We start from the raw sequence: 18,665 nt of genomic DNA, 5'->3' as shown, positions 1-18,665 counted from the left end.
GAAAAATCTGAATTCATCCAGTTTGATCCAGAATCTGGAAATTAACTTTAAGCTTGGTGATTTCAATGTTTCACACTAAAAGGCTCCCTGGGTACTCCTTTCTCTCTCCTCAGGTTTTTTGTGCCTTTCGACTTCTCAAAGAACCAGATATTATGCACAAAATGAAAGGGACTAAAACTAAAACCACACCTACTCCCTAGCAAACATGGACTAAACCATAACACTGGGCAATACGGACTTCCAGCTCCCTCCAAAGATTTTCTATTGGGTTCAGGTCTGGAGACTGGCTAGACCACTCCAGGACCTTGACATGCTTCTTACGGAGCTACTCCTTAGTTGCCCTGGCTGTGTGTTTCGGGTTGTTGTCATGCTGGAAGACCCAGCCACGACCCATCTTCAATGCTCTTACTGAGGGAAGGAGGTTGTTGGTCAAGGTCTCATCAGACCACATTACCTTCTCCCATTCCTCCTCTGGATCATCCAGATGGTCATTGGCAAACTTCAGGCCTGGAAATGCGCTGGCTTGAGCAGGGGGACCTTGTGTGCGCTGCAGGATTTTAATCCATGACGGTGTAGTGTGTTACTACTAATTTTCTTTGAGACTGTGGTCCCAGCTCTCTTCAGGTCATAGACAAGGTCCTGCCGTGTAGTTCTGGGCTGATCCTCACCTTCCTCATGATCATTGTTGCCCCACGAGGTAGGATCTTGCATGGAAACCCCAGGCCGAGGGAGATTGACTGTCATCTTGACCTTCTTCCATTTTCTAATAATTGCGCCAAAAGTTGTAGCGTTCCCAGCTGCTTGTCTATTGTCCTGTAGCTCATCCCAGGCTTGTGCAGGTCTACAATTTTGTCCCTGATGTCCTTACACAGCTGTCTGGTCTTGAACATTGTGGAGAGGTTGGCGTCTGTTTGATTGAGTGTGTGAACGGGTGTCTTTTATACAGGTAACAAGTTCAAACAGGTTAATGATACAGGTAATGAGTGGAGAACAGGGGAAAAAAACAGGTCTGTGATCTTACTGGTTTGTAGGTGATCAAATACTTGTCATGCAGTAAATCGCAAATTAATTATTTAAAAATCATACAATGAGATTTTCCGGATTTTTTTTAGATTCCCTCTCTCACAGTTGAAGTGTACCTATGATAAAAATTACAGACCTCTACATGCTTGTAAGTGGGAAAACCTGCAGAATCGGCAGTGTATCAAATACTTATATTAATATCATGGCAATCATCTATCAATCAAGTCAGGTGTGTGTGGTGCCACAGTCTCTAGCTCTGTATCATGCTACATTCTAAACCCGCCCACTTTTTGACTGTCCAATCAAATGTGATCACTGCTCAAGTCATATTCCATTTTAACTGGGGGGGGGGGGGGGGGGTATGGTGTAGCGTGTGTGTGTGTGTGTGTGTGTGTTAACTAGTGAACTAATGTAATTTAGGATCCTGAAGGGATGAAGATGTGTGTGTTTGCTGATCCCTAACATTATCTCTAATGGAGCCAACATACTGTATTTCCACTTGACTACATCCTTGACAAGCTAGCTTGACAAGATATCATTTGCTGTGAATATTCAGGGTCACCAGAGGTTAATTTGTAATAAGTCTTCTAGTGCAACAGGCCATACTTTTCTGCAGCACACATGGAATATCAAAATCTAATGGGCAGATAACATAAAGCTGATCACATTGTTGCTCATCAGAGGATGAACCCTTTAGATTTTGCATACACTAGTAACTTTTCTTTAAGGCACCATCAGGCCTTCATCACCTCTGTACATGAAATATCTCAAACTGGTATTATGTTCCCGAGACGTTTATAGACTTTAGTGTGTTGAAGGGATGATGAACCTTTACTCGGCTGTGGCTTCATTTCTGCTTTCTCACTTGTGTGCAGGTCAAAGTGATTGGTCCAGACAACAAAGCTGTTGCCAATGAGACAGTTTATCTGTCTGCCTGCGTTTCTCAAACTTTAACGCTCACTACAGACAAGAAAGGCATGGCTTCCTTTTCTTTGGACACTGCCCTCTGGAAAGACAGTGTTGATCTAAAGGTTGGTTGTTGCTTGTCAGAGACATTTTCTTGTTTGTGAAAAAGAATTGATCAATTATACAATCCATATCTAATTAAAGAAACATGCCACCATATTGATGGTGGTTGGTTTACTGTTGTATTGACTTCATCAATCCTGAGCGTGTTCTAGTCCTGCTCGATGTGTAAAGTGTCCTGAGATAACTTTTGTTGTGATGTGGCAATATAAAGAAAATTGAATTGAATTGTTGGTTGATGGGTAATAATTAGAGGGTGTTGACTGAAATTGTGACCTTTTGACCTGTGGTTGTTGTGTCAACAGGCGAGTTCCAGAAACACAGAGGAGAATGAGCCATATGTGGCCAATGTGCGTCGACCAGAGTACAGGTCGGCCTTCCAACAAGTGACACCATTTTACTCTAAGAGCAGTAGCTTTTTGAAGCTCATGCAGGTGAACGGGAAGATCTCTTGTGACACAGATGCCACTGTTCGTGTACAGTACATCATCCAGGGGGAGGAGCTAAAGAAAGGACAGGATGTCCTTGATTTCTTTTACCTTGTAAGACTATTGTCATGAGTTATTAGTTAATGTCAGTATTACATCCATCATGTTTTAAAATCCCTTAGTTCACATTGCCTACATTCTGTCAACGTAAACCACTTCAAGTGTCACTTTTTGCAGAAAGGAAGTGGACCTACTTGTGTGTATGAAAGTCAGTTTATCTGCCTATCTTATGTTTCTGATGTAGGTGATGTCCAGAGGTGGAATTGTGCAGCATGGCCGAGTCCCAGCAGCTGTTAAAGCAGGAACTGGTACAAAAACGGTTTCTTAACCTAAGCTGGCATTTTAAAGGATAAGTCTGGTGATGATCTGCATTTCCCTTATCGTCAACAACCTTCAATAAACCAACTAAAGCAGCAGGCAGCTGTTTTTAAGTGACATTGCTAAGATAAACCCACTGTATGCCACGTCCCCAGCAAAGTTAGCAACTGTCTGGTTTGGAATATTTTGCATTTCTCTCAGCAGTTGTTTGAGATTAAAAACAGAGTTAAAAAAGTATTGGACTCCTGGATCAATACTAATGTTGCATCTTTCAGTACGTTTGTAACTGTTTGCAAATAAGTTTACCATAGTCATCTTAAAGGTGATATTATGTCAGTTTTCATTTCCACTGCCTCAAAGTGTGAAAAAAGATGCAGGTTTAAAAATGTACGTTTTCTGAAGAAATGAAGGGTTTGGGGTTTTGGGATTCTGGAAACACCTGTAATGTAAAAGATGTCCCACTGTCCCTGCAACAAACAGAAGCACATGGCTAATCATATTGAATTATGTAATTGGACCAGAAATGTCCTTTGGTTTCGACCAACAGGAATGTGAAGCCAATCCTGAAATGCTGAAGCGTTTGTGTTTGTTGCATGTCGTATCCCCCTTTCTTTTCCCCTATTTGTTGTTCATCTTCATCTTAAAAGTAGATCAATTCAGCCTTCGGTAAACCTACATTGCTACTTTAGTTTAAGGCTAACCTAGCTGATTATGCCCAGTAAAGTCTATTCTTTAACAAAATAGAGTATGACTTTGTTATCATTATGACTATCATTATGTTTTATTCCTCAGTCAACAAAGGAGAGTTGTCCATATCCCTCCGGAAGGTTCTAGACCTGGCACCGTTTGCCCAGGTGGTGGTTTACACTGTGATGCCCAGTGGAGAGACTGTGGCTGACAGCCAGGACTTCCCCATTCAGCTCTGCCTCAATAACAAGGTTCCACCGGAATGATCCATTTTATAACAAACGCTTAGCAACGTTTTTAATGAGTTTAAGTCTGTTCTCTTCCCAGCAGCTGTCACATACATGACTCTCCACCTTGGTGTCTCCTGTGCAGGTGTCTCTGAAGTTTTCGTCTCTCCAGGAGCTTCCAGCAGAGAAGACCACGCTCCGTCTGCAGGCCCAGCCCGGCTCCATGTGCTCCGTCAGGGCTATCGACCAGAGCGTCCTCCTGCTCCAACCAGAGCAGGAGCTCACTGTGGACTATGTACGACGTGATCCTCGGCACCTGTTTGACCCATGTTGACATTACTACCTGAACATGCTGTTTTATTGTAGAACCCACAATGCCTTGATACCTGAGAAAAGTGGAAATGGTAGTAATTAATTAATTTACAAATTATCGTGTGGCGTATCAAGGCTCTCAAACTGTATTTGGACTTGTTCAATTCATAATAATCAAATATTATTCATTTGATTTATTTTATTGCTTTGAATATTGTTAATATTCATATTGTGAATCTATTATTTATAAGAATATGTAAATATAAAAATCTATATGTTTTTTTATTATTATTATTATTATTATTATTATTATGTATTAAGAACATGACTGAACGATTTCAGTCCAGTTGAGAGGTTGACACAGCCTCCTGACCTTGTGACATCATAAGAATCCAGCTGCGTGCGCGGTAACCTGCTGCCATACTGATTACTTACGTATCCATCTGTGTTTCTGTGCAGCTGTACAGCCGGCTACCTGTCCACAAGCTCTCAGGATACACCCACGACGTTGAGGACTATGATCCGTATCCTTGCTTACCTCTGCCAATGCCAGAGCTTGAACCAGAAGTGGAGCCTGAACCAGAAGTGGAGCCTGAACCAGAAGTGGAGCTTGAACCAGAAGTGGAGCTTGAACCAGAAGTGGAGCCTGAACCAGAAGTGCCAGCGAGTCGACCGAAGCGTTCGTTCTACTTTGGGCCACCCATTCATAAGAGTGATGTCTACAGCATCTTTAAAGTAGACCTTTTCTGTTTCATCATTAGTGACCAAATCATATACATATATATATATATATATATATAATTATATTGTATTATATTTATTCATATATTTGCTTTCTCTTATTAAGTTTTATCATCTCTATTTCTCTCCCCTTCTAGGAAATAGGAGTCAAAATGGTGACCAATTCTGATGTGAAAAAACCCTATGACTGCCACCAAAGGATGTTTGAAATAGAATACGATTATGCTGGTATGTCTTATGGTATGCTTTGTTAGATCTTTTAATTCATATTGACCTAAGAACAAGGATGATGATGAAATGTGATTATATATTTTATAGATATGTATATGGATGATGCAGGTAGTGCAGATGCAGATGCAGTCTTTATGGATTATGTTGAAGAGGAAGAGCCTAGAAAGACCAAGGAGACTATTAGAAGTTACTTCCCTGAGACCTGGATCTGGGAGCTGGTTTCCATCGGGTAAGTGCAGTTGTGTAATCAGATTTTCTCTTTTTCCATATGAATGTATTCCCAGACTCTCCGGTCCCTATGGCGTTCAACATGATGCCGAGTGCAGGAAGTGTGCTGAGAAGTAAAGAGGAGGACAAGAAAGAGACCGTCAGGACCTTCTTTCCTGAGACCTGGATCTGGGACCTAGTTCCTGTGGGGTAAAATAAAGGATGGCAACATTAAAATTTGTTCTTTTTTCAGACAGTTGTGCATTTTTAACGCTGACAAAATGTGTGTTAGCAAGAGCGTTGAGTTTCTTCATATAATTTCAGCTAAGTAAGTATTTACTATCTGTGAAATGTTTTTTATTCATTTCACAATTTAGATGACATTGTCTGTCAACACAGTTATTATTTCTGAAGAGTTTAACACCAAAACTAAGATATGATGATGAATCTATTCAGCTTCAGAAGGACTATGGGTTGATAATCACATATTTCCATCTGGGCCCCGCCCACGGAGCACAGAACAAAACCCAAATCTAGATGTCTTCCTAATTTCCAGGGCCTTTGAATGTTAGATTTGATGATAGATTAATTGATTGTCGTCGGGTAATTGTTTCATTACTGATCGAATTGTCGTGACGTGGTTCAAGTCATGCTAGCAGCAAGGACTTCAATGTCAGGCGTTTCATGGCAATCCACCCAATAGTTGATGAGATATTTCAGTCACGCGCAGACGTTCATGGTCTTCATAGGATGCATCCTGATGATTTTGGTGATCCCCTGACCTTTCCTCAAGCTTCACCAGGAGGTTGATATGTTTCACTTGTGGGTCATTCCACGCCAACTCGCCTACATTTCAGGAACCTCCCCAGGTCCCCCCTCCCCCTTGGTGGGGGAACTCTAAAATGCAGATCTATACGTTTGTACCCACCATGCAAAATATTAGCTTTCAATTCCTCATAGTTTCAGAAATACAGACCTTTGACATTTGGCCCGAAAAAAGCCATGTGCATCCAAATTTCCAAATTCAGGAACTTCTAATTCTATAATGGATTGATCTAGAAAGCTAATATTCTAGGTATTTACTAAATGGCATCCAAATGCTACAATTGTATCATCAGTTCCTCACAGAGCTGTTGTATTTGGATGTAGGAAATAAAGTTCCTCTCCGTTTTTAATCCCTGCTCGCAGTAACTGATAGCTGACGGATTTAAGATTTTACCACTCTAATTCTGACTTCCTGCCATTAGCTGGGTTTAGGTAATTCAATCTTGTGAAAATCCATTGAAATTCAGTTCTTAATGTCGGCTGCTTCCAGTTTACATAAGTGGCCCAGGTGGAGCTAGCTGCTAATCGTTGACCTCCTTTATACCTTGGTTCCGCCCTCTGAGCTGTCAATCACAACAGAGCCAAGAGAGCCTTCGGGCTGAATGTGATTACGCCTGGAAAAATAGTTCCTTACTAGAACTGAATTTCTAACTGAATGTGAGCTAGAAGGAGGATTTTAATGTCGAGGTGAGTTTTAACGAACCTGGACAAACCTTTTCAGGAACATTCTGGAACGGCCAATGTTGTCATGTAGTGACGCTGGTCTGTTCCTTTAACCATGTCTGCTATTAATGAATAATACGTGAAACACACAGGATATCTCATCATGTCCGAATGCAGGTAGTCATGAAATGTGCTGTTTTCATTTGACTGTTGCTCCTGTGTCTGTGCAGAGACTCGGGCTCCGTGATGGTGGAGAAGACGGTCCCTGACACCATCACTAAGTGGGCGGCTGCAGCTTTCTGTGTCTCCTCTGTGGGCTTCGGCGTGTCACCCAACACTGGACTGACCGCCTTCCAGCCCTTCTTCGTCAGTCTTACCTTGCCCTACTCTGTCATCCGAGGGGAGGTGTTCACACTCAAAGCCACGGTCTTTAACTATCTCTCCAAATGCATCATGGTAAATATAAGTTCTTACAGATGGATTTAATAGAATCACAAGTGTGAGTGTGTCGTCTTTGTGCATGATTAAAAGGAGACATTGAAGAGTGTTTCATGTCGTTTTATTTCTAATGCGTTTGTGTTTTGTTTGCGTGTGCAGGTGAAGGTTCTGCTCCCGGAGTCGGACCAGTACACCTTCAGAAGCTGTGATGGCTGCCAGTACAGCGTGTGTCTGTGTGGCGAGGAGAGCAGGACCTTCTCATGGATTATAACTCCAACGGCCCTCGGTCAGTCTCAATCCCCTTTTCAGGGATTACATACACACTCGCACAAAGTTAGGGATGGTCGGCTTTCAGGAGAAATTTCAGGATGAACCTAAAATGCACTTTAACCTTCACAGGTGAACTTAATTTGACCTTCTCTAAACTGTTGAATGTCCAACTGTTCAATGTTTCAGTACTTTTTACACAACTTGCTGTTCTCTAACACGGAGCTGAACGGCAACATTCACAACAGCTGTTTGATCATTGAATCGACCAATCAATGTCCTGCTTCAATTAGAGTTGGTATTTAAACATCGTCTTCATCATGCTGTTCACATGTTGATGTCATGAGACCAGTGTATGTATTGTTTGTTCCTCTTGGTGGTCTGTGGAAAGCTGGACAGATTAACATGAACATGATTAATAATATGATAACTTTGGGCGCCAGTAAGTCCTCACCACATATCTGTATCTCTCAATAAATCAGCAAAAACGGCCCAAAAAATAATACAAATTTAAATATTCACATTTTATTTTTAATTTGCAAAAGCTGAAATTAAATATTATTTTTCAATTTTTACAAATTCAGATGGCAAACAAAAAATAATAGATTAAGGTTCTCAAATGCAGTTGGTTGAATTCAGATCTAAAAACGTAACGTTAAAACATCAGATTGGATGAGCAGAGTCCTGTTAGTATTTCAATGCTATGAATTCAGTAGTGTTTAAAGGTCAATTAATTAAGGCCCCGTTTACACGAGGACGCTTGCGGGTAAAAACAACAAAATCTTTTATCGGAAGTGCCTTTCGTTTGGACGATGATGGCGTTTTTGGGGCTTAAAAACAAACATCTGAAACCACCCTCCAGAGTGGAAAACTTGAATAGGCTCCACCGTAGCGTTTCCATCTACACTGCCAAGACGCAAAACTCCGATCTGCTCACGGCACGTACGCGTTTACGTCTCATGTTTTCGCATCGCAGATAAGAGAAGGAAGATTCTACGCATGCGCTCAGACATGGTGTGAGTGTACACTATCACACGTGTTGTGTGATAGTGTATCAGCACCACCTAGCCAGCTGGCATGCATACCCAATCAAACTTTTGCCTCACCGTATGCACGCAGATTTCCTCCCGACGCGGCGCCACTTTTGCGTCTTCTGTTCAGACCGTCACCATGTAAACGTAGCCTCAGTATGCTGTGGCTGTTGAATTTCCAATACTTACGTTTTCAATTCAGTCTTATTCATAGTGTCTTATCAGCATAAAAGTTATCTCAGGACAGTTCCCACGTAGAACAGGACTAGGACAGCTCAGGATCTTCAGCGTCGATGAACTTCATAGTCCCAACATCACCAGGAGCAAAGAGTTACAGCGCCACATAGTGGAGAGAAAGAAGCTGCCTTATGAACAGTGATGTTCTTGCTGTGTGGAAATGCAGCTGGGAGGAAAGATCGGTCTGAAAACCGACGTTGGAAAGTACATTCAAAACAAAAGTACAACAAAAGGTGGATATTTCCATTGTTATGTTTTACACTGCTGCATTTATTCCACAGCTGTACAGATGAACATTTTACAGACCAATATCCTGATTTTATAAAATATTAGCCGTGGCTAAAACTATCCAACAGTTTGTGCAGTCATTTGAGGATTTTGAAAACAGGACATTAGTTGTAATGGAGTACTTCTTCATGCAGCAAGTAAAGTATTCAATGTGTTTTTTCCATCACTGAAACAATAAATCCTAAGATGTGTTATTTCCACATGAGAAAAGGCTTCGTCCTGATGTGTAACATGGTGCATCGTCATCGACAATCATGAAAGACCTTCTACTTTCTGTTCATTCAAGAACAAGCAATGAAAACCGTTCTCCATCAAGGCTGTGGGTGTTTTGAGGTCATGGCTTCCATATTGTCTTCACACATTTTCATTTAATGTAACATCAAGAAAAAAATAAAGGACAATAATCAATTATGTAATTGGAAATCATACACAACTGTTTTTCAACAGTTAAATGAGTCAAACAGACAAATGTCAAAACTGACTTACAGAACTGTCAGGTCTATCTCATTAAATGTTTCTAAAATGATTCTAATATCCTGGCTGTATCTTTCTTTAGTGAGTTTTTCCAGTGTTTTAAGCCACTGAAAAGTTTAAATCAAAGTATTTCTTTGGAACATTAAATATGCAATAACACTCAAACGTAACGCCCTCTTCAAACTGGTGGGAAGAGGACAGAAAAAAAAGGCTCATGCAAAAGCTCTCGTAAAATAAGGTAATAACGGTATTTATTTTTAAATACAGAAAATATGTCTATATGTCTAACTTCTGTTTACCATATAAACACACACAATACATCATTAAATATTTATTAAATGTCACAATGTTCATGAATAAAAAATAGTACATTATTATAAGATAATAGATATTCTTTTGGACATTCTATTTAGTCTATTTAAAAAAACAAAGAACATTCATATTGAGAGACAATAATCTTTGACAAAAACCTAGTTATAGTAATGGAGTGCTTTCCCTGATATACTGGGAGTTGTGCTTCAGCCCGGTGAGCCGAGTGTGGCTCTTCAGCCTGGCACCAAGGCTCCATGCTTCCAGCTTCAGTAACATATGTATCAGTGCCATTAAAAAAAAACAACCCAGTCACATCGCTGCCTCCTCATTACTTCCACGTGACTGTTATTACTGTTGCTGAAGATATATTGCAATTGAGACAGAAAAAGCTAATGAATCTGTATCGGGGGCACTGACAGCTGTTGCGTCTGCACTGCTGGAAGCAAAGACGGGGGGCTGTTGTTGTTACGCTGGCTGGTCTGCAAGCAGAGGATTTCTATCAGCCTCCATCAGCAGGGATGGAGATGAGGCTCTGATGAATGTCAAGCTGCGCTCCTCTAACGCCCCCTTAGAGGAATGCTGACAATCACTTGTACTAACAAGTCAGGTAGTATCTCTGACGAAACACTCAGAAACCTCTCCCTCGGGGGGTGATCTGTACTTGTCCTCTGTGTGAAGGATTGTGGGCTGTGAAGGAAAGAGGAAGGGGGTGGGAGATGGAGCGGTATAATAAGGCAACAAATGGGGATTAATGAGGGCGAATAGGATGGGAAACAGGGAGGAAGGCAAACACAGACAGGAGGGATGGAGGAACAGGGAGGATAATGAGTCGGATTGAAAAACAGACGGGAAGCTGTTTTTGCCTCCGTACAGAAAATGTGACAGTGTGACAGCGAGCAGAGGCGCTAATCAATGCAGCCCCACTTCCCAAATAACACTGAGTGTGTGTGTGTGTGTGTGTGTGTGTGTGTGTGTGTGTGTGTGTGTGTGTGCACAGGTCAGGTGGCCCTGAAGGTCAGCGCCGAGGCCCTGAAGACAGACGTGCTGTGTGGCAACGAGGTGGCCACCGTCCCCGACACGGGCCGAGTCGACACGGTGGTCCGCACCCTGCTGGTGGAGGTCAGTGACTGTCAACACAGGACGGCACAGTACAGTACAACACAGAGGGGACACGAACACAGAGGGGACACGAATACAGAGGGGACACGAGCACAGAGGGGACACAAGCACAGAGAGGACACAAGCACAGAGAGGACACAAGCACAGAGGGGACACGGCGCCTGAGTCCGAATCATAATGTCGTTTTTTTTTTTATGGATAGTAACCTTTGATATACAGTGAATCTCTCTCTCTCCCACACACTCTGTCCATCCATCCATCCATCTATCCATCCATCCATCTATCCATCCATCATCCATCTATCCATCCATCATCCATCTATCCATCCATCCATCCATCATCCATCATCCATCTATCCATCCATCCATCCATCTATCCATCTATCCATCCATCATCCATCTATCCATCCATCTATCCATCCATCCATCATCCATCTATCCATCCATCCATCCATCCATCCATCCATCCATCTATCCATCCATCCATCCATCCATCATCCATCCATCATCCATCTATCCATCATCCATCTGTCCATCCATCCATCATCCATCCATCCATCATCCATCTATCCATCCATCCATCATCCATCTATCCATCCATCCATCTATCCATCCATCCATCCATCCATCCATCCATCCATCCATCCATCCATCCATCCATCCATCCATCTATCCATCCATCATCCATCTATCCATCCATCCATCCATCCATCCATCATCCATCCATCATCCATCTATCCATCCATCCATCATCCATCCATCTGTCCATCCATCCATCCATCCATCCATCCATCCATCTGTCCATCCATCTATCATCCATCTGTCCATATGTCCATCCATCTATCCATCCATCCATCATCCATCTGTCCATCCGTCTATCCATCCATCCATCATCCATCCATCCATCCATCATCCATCCATCTGTCCATCCATCTGTCCATCCATCTATCCATCCATCTGTCCATCTGTCCATCCATCTATCCATCCATCCATCATCCATCTGTCCATCCATCATCCATCCATCCATCATCCATCTGTCCATCCATCCATCATCCATCCATCCATCCATCTGTCCATCCATCTATCCATCCATCTATCCATCCATCTATCCATCCATCTGTCCATCCATCTGTCCATCCATCTATCCATCCATCTGTCCATCTGTCCATCCATCTATCCATCCATCCATCATCCATCTGTCCATCCATCCATCATCCATCCATCCATCATCCATCCATCATCCATCTGTCCATCCATCCATCATCCATCCATCCATCATCCATCCATCTGTCCATCCATCTATCCATCCATCATCCATCCATCATCCATTCATCCATCCATCCATCATCCATCCATCTATCCATCCATCTATCCATCCATCATCCATCCATCATCCATCTATCCATCCATCCATCCATCATCCATCCATCATCCATCCATCCATCCATCATCCATCCATCCATCATCCATCCATCATCCATCCATCCATCATCCATCCATCATCCATCCATCTGTCCATCCATCATCCATCCATCATCCATCTGTCCATCCATCTATCCATCCATCTATCCATCCATCTATCCATCCATCCATCCATCTATCCATCCATCATCCATCCATCCATCCATCCATCTGTCCATCCATCTATCCATCCATCATCCATCCATCATCCATCTGTCCATCCATCTATCCATCCATCATCCATCTATCCATCCATCTGTCCATCCATCTATCCATCCATCTGTCCATCCATCCATCTGTCCATCCATCTATCCATCCATCTGTCCATCCATCCATCTGTCCATCCATCTATCCATCCATCCATCATCCATCATCCATCTATCCATCCATCCATCATCCATCCATCTGTCCATCCATCTATCCATCCATCTGTCCATCCATCCATCCATCTGTCCATCCATCTATCCATCCATCATCCATCCATCTATCCATCCATCATCCATCCATCATCCATCTATCCATCCATCCATCCATCATCCATCCATCTGTCCATCCATCCATCCATCCATCTGTCCATCCATCCATCCATCCATCATCCATCCATCTGTCCATCCATCCATCCATCATCCATCCATCTGTCCATCCATCCATCCATCATCCATCCATCCATCCATCCATCCATCCATCCATCTGTCCATCCATCTATCCATCCATCATCCATCCATCTGTCCATCCATCTATCCATCCATCATCCATCCATCCATCTATCCATCCATCCATCCATCCATCCATCATCCATCCATTTGTCCATCCATCCATCCATCCATCCATCTGTCCATCCATCCATCTATCCATCCATCCATCATCCATCCATCTGTCCATCCATCCATCCATCCATCATCCATCCATCTGTCCATCCATCCATCCATCATCCATCCATCCATCCATCTGTCCATCCATCTATCCATCCATCATCCATCCATCTGTCCATCCATCCATCCATCATCCATCCATCCATCCATCTGTCCATCCATCTATCCATCCATCATCCATCCATCATCCATCCATCATCCATCCATCTATCCATCCATCATCCATCCATCATCCATCCATCTGTCCATCCATCCATCCATCCATCCATCTGTCCATCCATCTATCCATCCATCATCCATCTATCCATCCATCCATCATCCATCCATCTGTCCATCCATCCATCCATCCATCCATCTGTCCATCCATCTATCCATCCATCATCCATCTATCCATCCATCCATCATCCATCCATCTGTCCATCCATCCATCCATCCGTCTATTAAATACAATCGTGATAAACTAATTTACAGCAGAGCTGTTGAATTGTATTAGGTTGTACAGCTTTACCAAAAGACAGTTTATATCACTCTGTATTGTTTAATGTTAATAAGTAATATACATACATACATACATACGTAACCTGATACCTAATATAACTATATTCTTAAATATAGTTGTATTGTTTTGCCACTATACGTACTTACATCACTCAGACAGGATGACATGGTGCATTTACTGGGGACTATATTCAGCGGTGGATGAATCCATATTTGGTGTTCTAGTGAGTATTTGGGGCAGCAGGGCGGTGAATGTGGATTGAGTCGATGCTGAAAGTGATTTGCCAGCAGTCCTGGTTAGAAGGACTCATTGTCTCTGTGTCTCCACAAGGCTGAAGGAACGCCACAGATGGTCAGTCACAACGCGCTGCTCTGCCCCGCCGGTGAGTCCTCACACACCCCCACCAATTAGCCACCTCCACCCGCTCATTCAACCCGCCATTCTGTCACACAGAGGTCAAAGGTTAAAATTCAGGGTTCAGTTCAGTGTGACGGATGGCTGCTCATTATCATCCAGAAGCATGTGTGTTTATCACATCGCAGATGAGTATTTATGAAGAGAACGAACGCAGTCATTTTCCACCGCATCACAACAAAAGCATAACAAAAATCCATTACCATGATTACAACCTATAATAAGCAAATACACATCTTCCTGTTTGTTACATGTTATGTTGTGAAATTGTGATGTAGAAATGCCAAAATAAAATTAAAATGTTCTATAAATATATAAATCTGTCGACCATTATTATTTAATGGCTTAGCATTGTATACATAAACTATTACAAAGTACTGTTATACATGGCAGTATAGGCTGCACTAAATATTGTTATTGGCCCGGTTTAATAAGCACAATATTATACAATATGTAATAGGGGGACCCTATCAGCCAATGTCCTCTGTCCTCGTGGAGCAGAGTCTTGCTCTTCTTTACAACAGTTAATTCACGGGTCATCAAATAAATATTTCTCTTAGATTAAATTCAAATTATATTTATAGATTTAGATTTAGCAAACATCACACGTGCTCACCTGGAGGATACAAGCCTGATGTTTATAACTTTACTATGGATACAAAATATAAAATCACTCAATCATAATAATAACTCATAGGACTTGTTTCGCTCTTTTTGGATACTCAAAGAAGCTTTGCGTGAGATGTAGGAGAAATACAGAATACAAAAAAATTACATTACAACTATCAAATCAAAGTAAATATATTGACTGCTTTTAAATTACAGAGCAATTAAAAGCTTAAATTAGGTATTTAATGTAACATGCAAAAAGCATATGTAACATTAGCTTAGCATAAAGACCCGACTTATTAACATTATTTTAGTTTGCTCTGTGCAACAATGCTAAGCTAACCAGCTTTGAGGTTTGATATTTACCACACAGACATGAGAGGCATCCATCTTACTCTCAGCAAGAAAGTGAATAAGAATAATTCCTTCCCTGCTGTGTTCTCAGACGGGCCTGTGGAGAAGAACATCTCCCTTCTGATGCCCGAGATGTTTGTGGCTGGATCAGCCAGGGCCTCCGTCTCTGTACTGGGTTAGTCACTCTTCTTCTCCAGACATCAGCAGCAGTTGACTCTCTCACTGTGTGAGGACATCATGCTGGAATGTGTCCTGTCGCTTCTGTAGGGGACCTGATGGGTCGGGCCATGAAGAACCTGGACAAGCTGCTGGCCATGCCGTACGGCTGTGGAGAGCAGAACATGGTGCTGTTTGCGCCCAACATCTTCATCCTGGACTACCTGAAAAGCACGGGTCAGCTGACCGCGGACATTCAGGACCGAGCGACGCGCTTCCTGGAGAGCGGTGAGTGAATGGACAGTGAATGTGGAAAATAAATCCACCCGAGCTCTCTTACCAGACTCTGGGTGGTTCTATTACCACGTCACAAGATGGTTCTCAGTTGTCCTTTAACATAATGCCTGTAGGCAAGTCTTTACAGTTCAAGACATGATGAATGTCCCATTGAAGTGAATGAGGTGTCGAGCCGTGTTCAGACGGGGTCAAGGAAAGGGAACCTGGCCAATTAAATGCATGCAATATGACATTCCTGGTAGATGAGGGTTTCTGAATATGGGGGTGTAAATACCCCTGGGGGTACTCTTGCAGTACTGCAAGGTTTACGTGACCTTTTTTAAAATGCTTATCATAATGCATCATTCCTAATTCTACAACATGTTCATGTTAGTTTGACAGAATACAATATTCAATACTTCTGTTTTCAGCTACATTGGTATCTGACAATAGTTGTACAAAAGTTTGCCATGAATTTAGTGATGGATCTAAATATTGTAAACAGACACTGATGCAGCAATGAAAATGTTGAGTTGAAAAACGTTTGAGAATTCAATTAGATATTTCTACTATGTAGAGATCCACTGTAGATAAAAACATGAATACTATATTTCCATCGTTTACCTCACAAATGTACATTGTGTGTGTGTGTGTGTGTGTGTGTGTGTGTGTGTTGTAGGATATCAGAGGGAACTCACCTACAAGCATGACGACGGCTCCTACAGTGCCTTTGGCAAGAGTGATGATTCTGGAAACACCTGGTCAGAATATTTGTCACACTTAAATGTCTCAGATCATCAAACTAGTTTTAATACAAGAGAAATACAACATGAATGAACACAAAATACAGTTTCTAATATGATTATTCCATTTATTGAAGGTAATTAATTATTCCAAACCTTTATCAGCCATGTGATGAAGTAATTGCCCCCCTAAACCTAACAGCTGGTTGTACCACGCTAAACAAGTCTTTTCCATTGCTGTGGAGGAATGTTGGCCCATTCCTCTTTGCAGTTTTAATTCAGCCACATTGGACAGTACTGCCCCTTTAAGGTCACGCCACAGCATCTCAATGGGATTTAAGTTAGTACTTTGACAAGGCCACTCCAAAACCTTCATTTTGGTTTTTGAGCCATCCAGAGGTGGACTTGCTTGTGTGCTTTCAATCATGATCCTGCTGCAGAACCCAACTGGACTTGAGCTTCAGGTCACGGACTGATGGGCGGATATTTTCTTGTAGAGAGTGGAATTCATGGTTCCATCAATAATCACAAGTTGTCCCGGTCCTGAAGCAGCAAAGCAGCCCCAGACCATCACACTAAAACCACCATGTTTGACTGTTGCTATGGTGCTCTTATTGTGGAATGCTGTGTTAGATTTCCACCAGATTTAACAGGGCCCATGTCTTCCAGAAAGTTCCAACTTTGATTCATCAGTCCATAGAATCTGATCCCAAAGGTCTTGGGCGTCATCAGGTTTTTTGGTAAATGTGAGATGAGCCTTTGTGTTCTTTATGGACAGCAGTGGTTTTTGGTTGGTCATTGGTTGATTGAGTAACCAAGGGGGCAATTACTTTTTCACATAGGGCCCGGTATGGTGAGATAGGTTTTTTTCCCTTCAATAAATTAAATCACCCCCGTGACAGGTTTGATGGGTGATGTCACCATGAGGCATCTTTTTTTATTTATTTATTTTTTTCATAAATGAGTGTCATTTTAATGTAATTGTAGTTATTCTTCACATATAAATGGTAAATGGTCCTCATTTATACATATGAAAATATGTTTTTATGAAAATTAAGTTAAATCCTTAAAAAGCCTGAATAGTGTACAAATATGATAAAGAGCCAGAAATCCCACCCACCATATGTTCACTTTACTTTACACACCTGCCACTGAAACTGAATTAGTTAAAATAATATTAATAAATAGAACATTTTCATTTATATAACAGCAGTTGCATCAGTGGTTATAGAACATAATATAACACTTTGCTTTGCTGTGAAACTGAATATTTTCAGCTCTAATCTCACACTGATGATGAGAGAATAAAACTGACAGTGGGAGACACACCACACACACACACACACACGGCGTGTCCTTCCTGGCGTTTTGGCACCAGTGAGTATCCTAATAATTTACTTTATAGGGAGCCTGCCAGAAAATATTAATATTTGCATTTAATGGGCTTAAAGCACAGTGCCTCTGGGGATTTAACAAACCCTTTTCTTTTTGAGAGGGTGCTGGGCAGTTTGGCAGTTGCTGAGTGTGTGTGGGTGTGTGTTTGTGGTTGGGAGAAACTAGGGCTCAAGTGTTTCTATTACGTTAGAGCCCAACAGGAGATTAGACAGAATTGTCCAATTCACTTAAAATCCCAGGACAGTCAAACAAGGACTCACTAAATTGTGAGCAGAAATATCGATTTTTGATTTAAGCCTCACTAATCTATATTTGTTATGAATAAAAGATCAAAGGGGCTGTGTAATACGACAGGTGTTGATGTTAGTGATGAAGCCACAGAGATAAGAAACCCAATGCAGACGTAGCAGGCAGGCGTTTATACTGCAACGAGGTTTAGTGTTTCCCCTTCATTCACCACAGCGCTGCTGCACACCACCATTCATACCCTCCAGCCTGGTGTTCCAGTTTGGGACTGACGTTGAGTTCACCCCAAAAGCAAAGCCAATTATTCACCGATTTGGGCTGAGCAGCGTGAATGAGGCAAATACACTACGCTAAATAGTGACAGCCTATCAGCGATTAGATCGTCCTCCTGACTTCCTGACGTTGCTGAATCCTAAATGGAGGAACCAAATGTTGTCTCCTGGGTCTGTGGTCCCCCAGAGGTCTACGATAGTAGCTCACATTAGTCCTGAGACCAGACCAGACTATGTGATGGAACCAGAGACTGTCTGTGGTCCCCCAGAGGTCAAGGATAGTAGCTCACATTAGTCCAGAGACCAGACCAGACTAAGTGGAGAAACCAGAGACTGTCTGTGGTCCCCCAGAGGTCTAGATAGTAGCTCACATTAGTCCAGAGACCAGACCAGACTATGTGGAGAAACCAGAGACTGTCTGTGGTCCCCCAGAGGTCTAGATAGTAACTCACATT

At 42.1% G+C, this 18,665-nt stretch overlaps 1 protein-coding gene across 5 annotated transcripts in view; it reads left to right on the top strand.

Annotated features, from left to right (window-relative positions):
* LOC311020095 (alpha-2-macroglobulin-like protein 1) overlaps window positions 1-18,665 on the top strand; it is a 55,853-nt gene that overhangs the window by 21,862 nt on the left and 15,326 nt on the right. For 2 of the 5 annotated variants that reach the window (XR_014597870.1, XM_084019927.1), the window contains exons 11-25: window positions 1,899-2,054; window positions 2,355-2,591; window positions 2,782-2,845; window positions 3,648-3,793; window positions 3,915-4,064; window positions 4,541-4,816; window positions 4,960-5,062; window positions 5,338-5,470; window positions 6,979-7,204; window positions 7,346-7,472; window positions 10,793-10,914; window positions 14,076-14,127; window positions 15,214-15,297; window positions 15,390-15,566; window positions 16,234-16,315. Coding sequence is in view for 4 of the 5 variants with exons in the window: in XM_084019927.1 (XP_083876053.1) it covers window positions 1,899-2,054; window positions 2,355-2,591; window positions 2,782-2,845; window positions 3,648-3,793; window positions 3,915-4,064; window positions 4,541-4,816; window positions 4,960-5,062; window positions 5,338-5,470; window positions 6,979-7,204; window positions 7,346-7,472; window positions 10,793-10,914; window positions 14,076-14,127; window positions 15,214-15,297; window positions 15,390-15,566; window positions 16,234-16,315 (2,135 nt within the window). In the remaining variant the exon portion in view is untranslated. Of the gene's footprint in view, window positions 1-1,898; window positions 2,055-2,354; window positions 2,592-2,781; window positions 2,846-3,647; window positions 3,794-3,914; window positions 4,065-4,540; window positions 4,817-4,959; window positions 5,063-5,170; window positions 5,283-5,337; window positions 5,471-6,978; window positions 7,205-7,345; window positions 7,473-10,792; window positions 10,915-14,075; window positions 14,128-15,213; window positions 15,298-15,389; window positions 15,567-16,233; window positions 16,316-18,665 lie in introns of all 5 variants that reach the window. The other 3 variants (XM_084019930.1, XM_084019928.1, XM_084019929.1) reach the window with 3 other exon arrangements.

The sequence above is a fragment of the Eutrigla gurnardus genome (genome assembly GCF_963514095.1).
Source record: "Eutrigla gurnardus genome assembly, chromosome: 10".
Classification (NCBI taxonomy): domain Eukaryota; kingdom Metazoa; phylum Chordata; class Actinopteri; order Perciformes; family Triglidae; genus Eutrigla; species Eutrigla gurnardus.
This window is presented reverse-complemented; position numbering and strand designations above follow the sequence as displayed.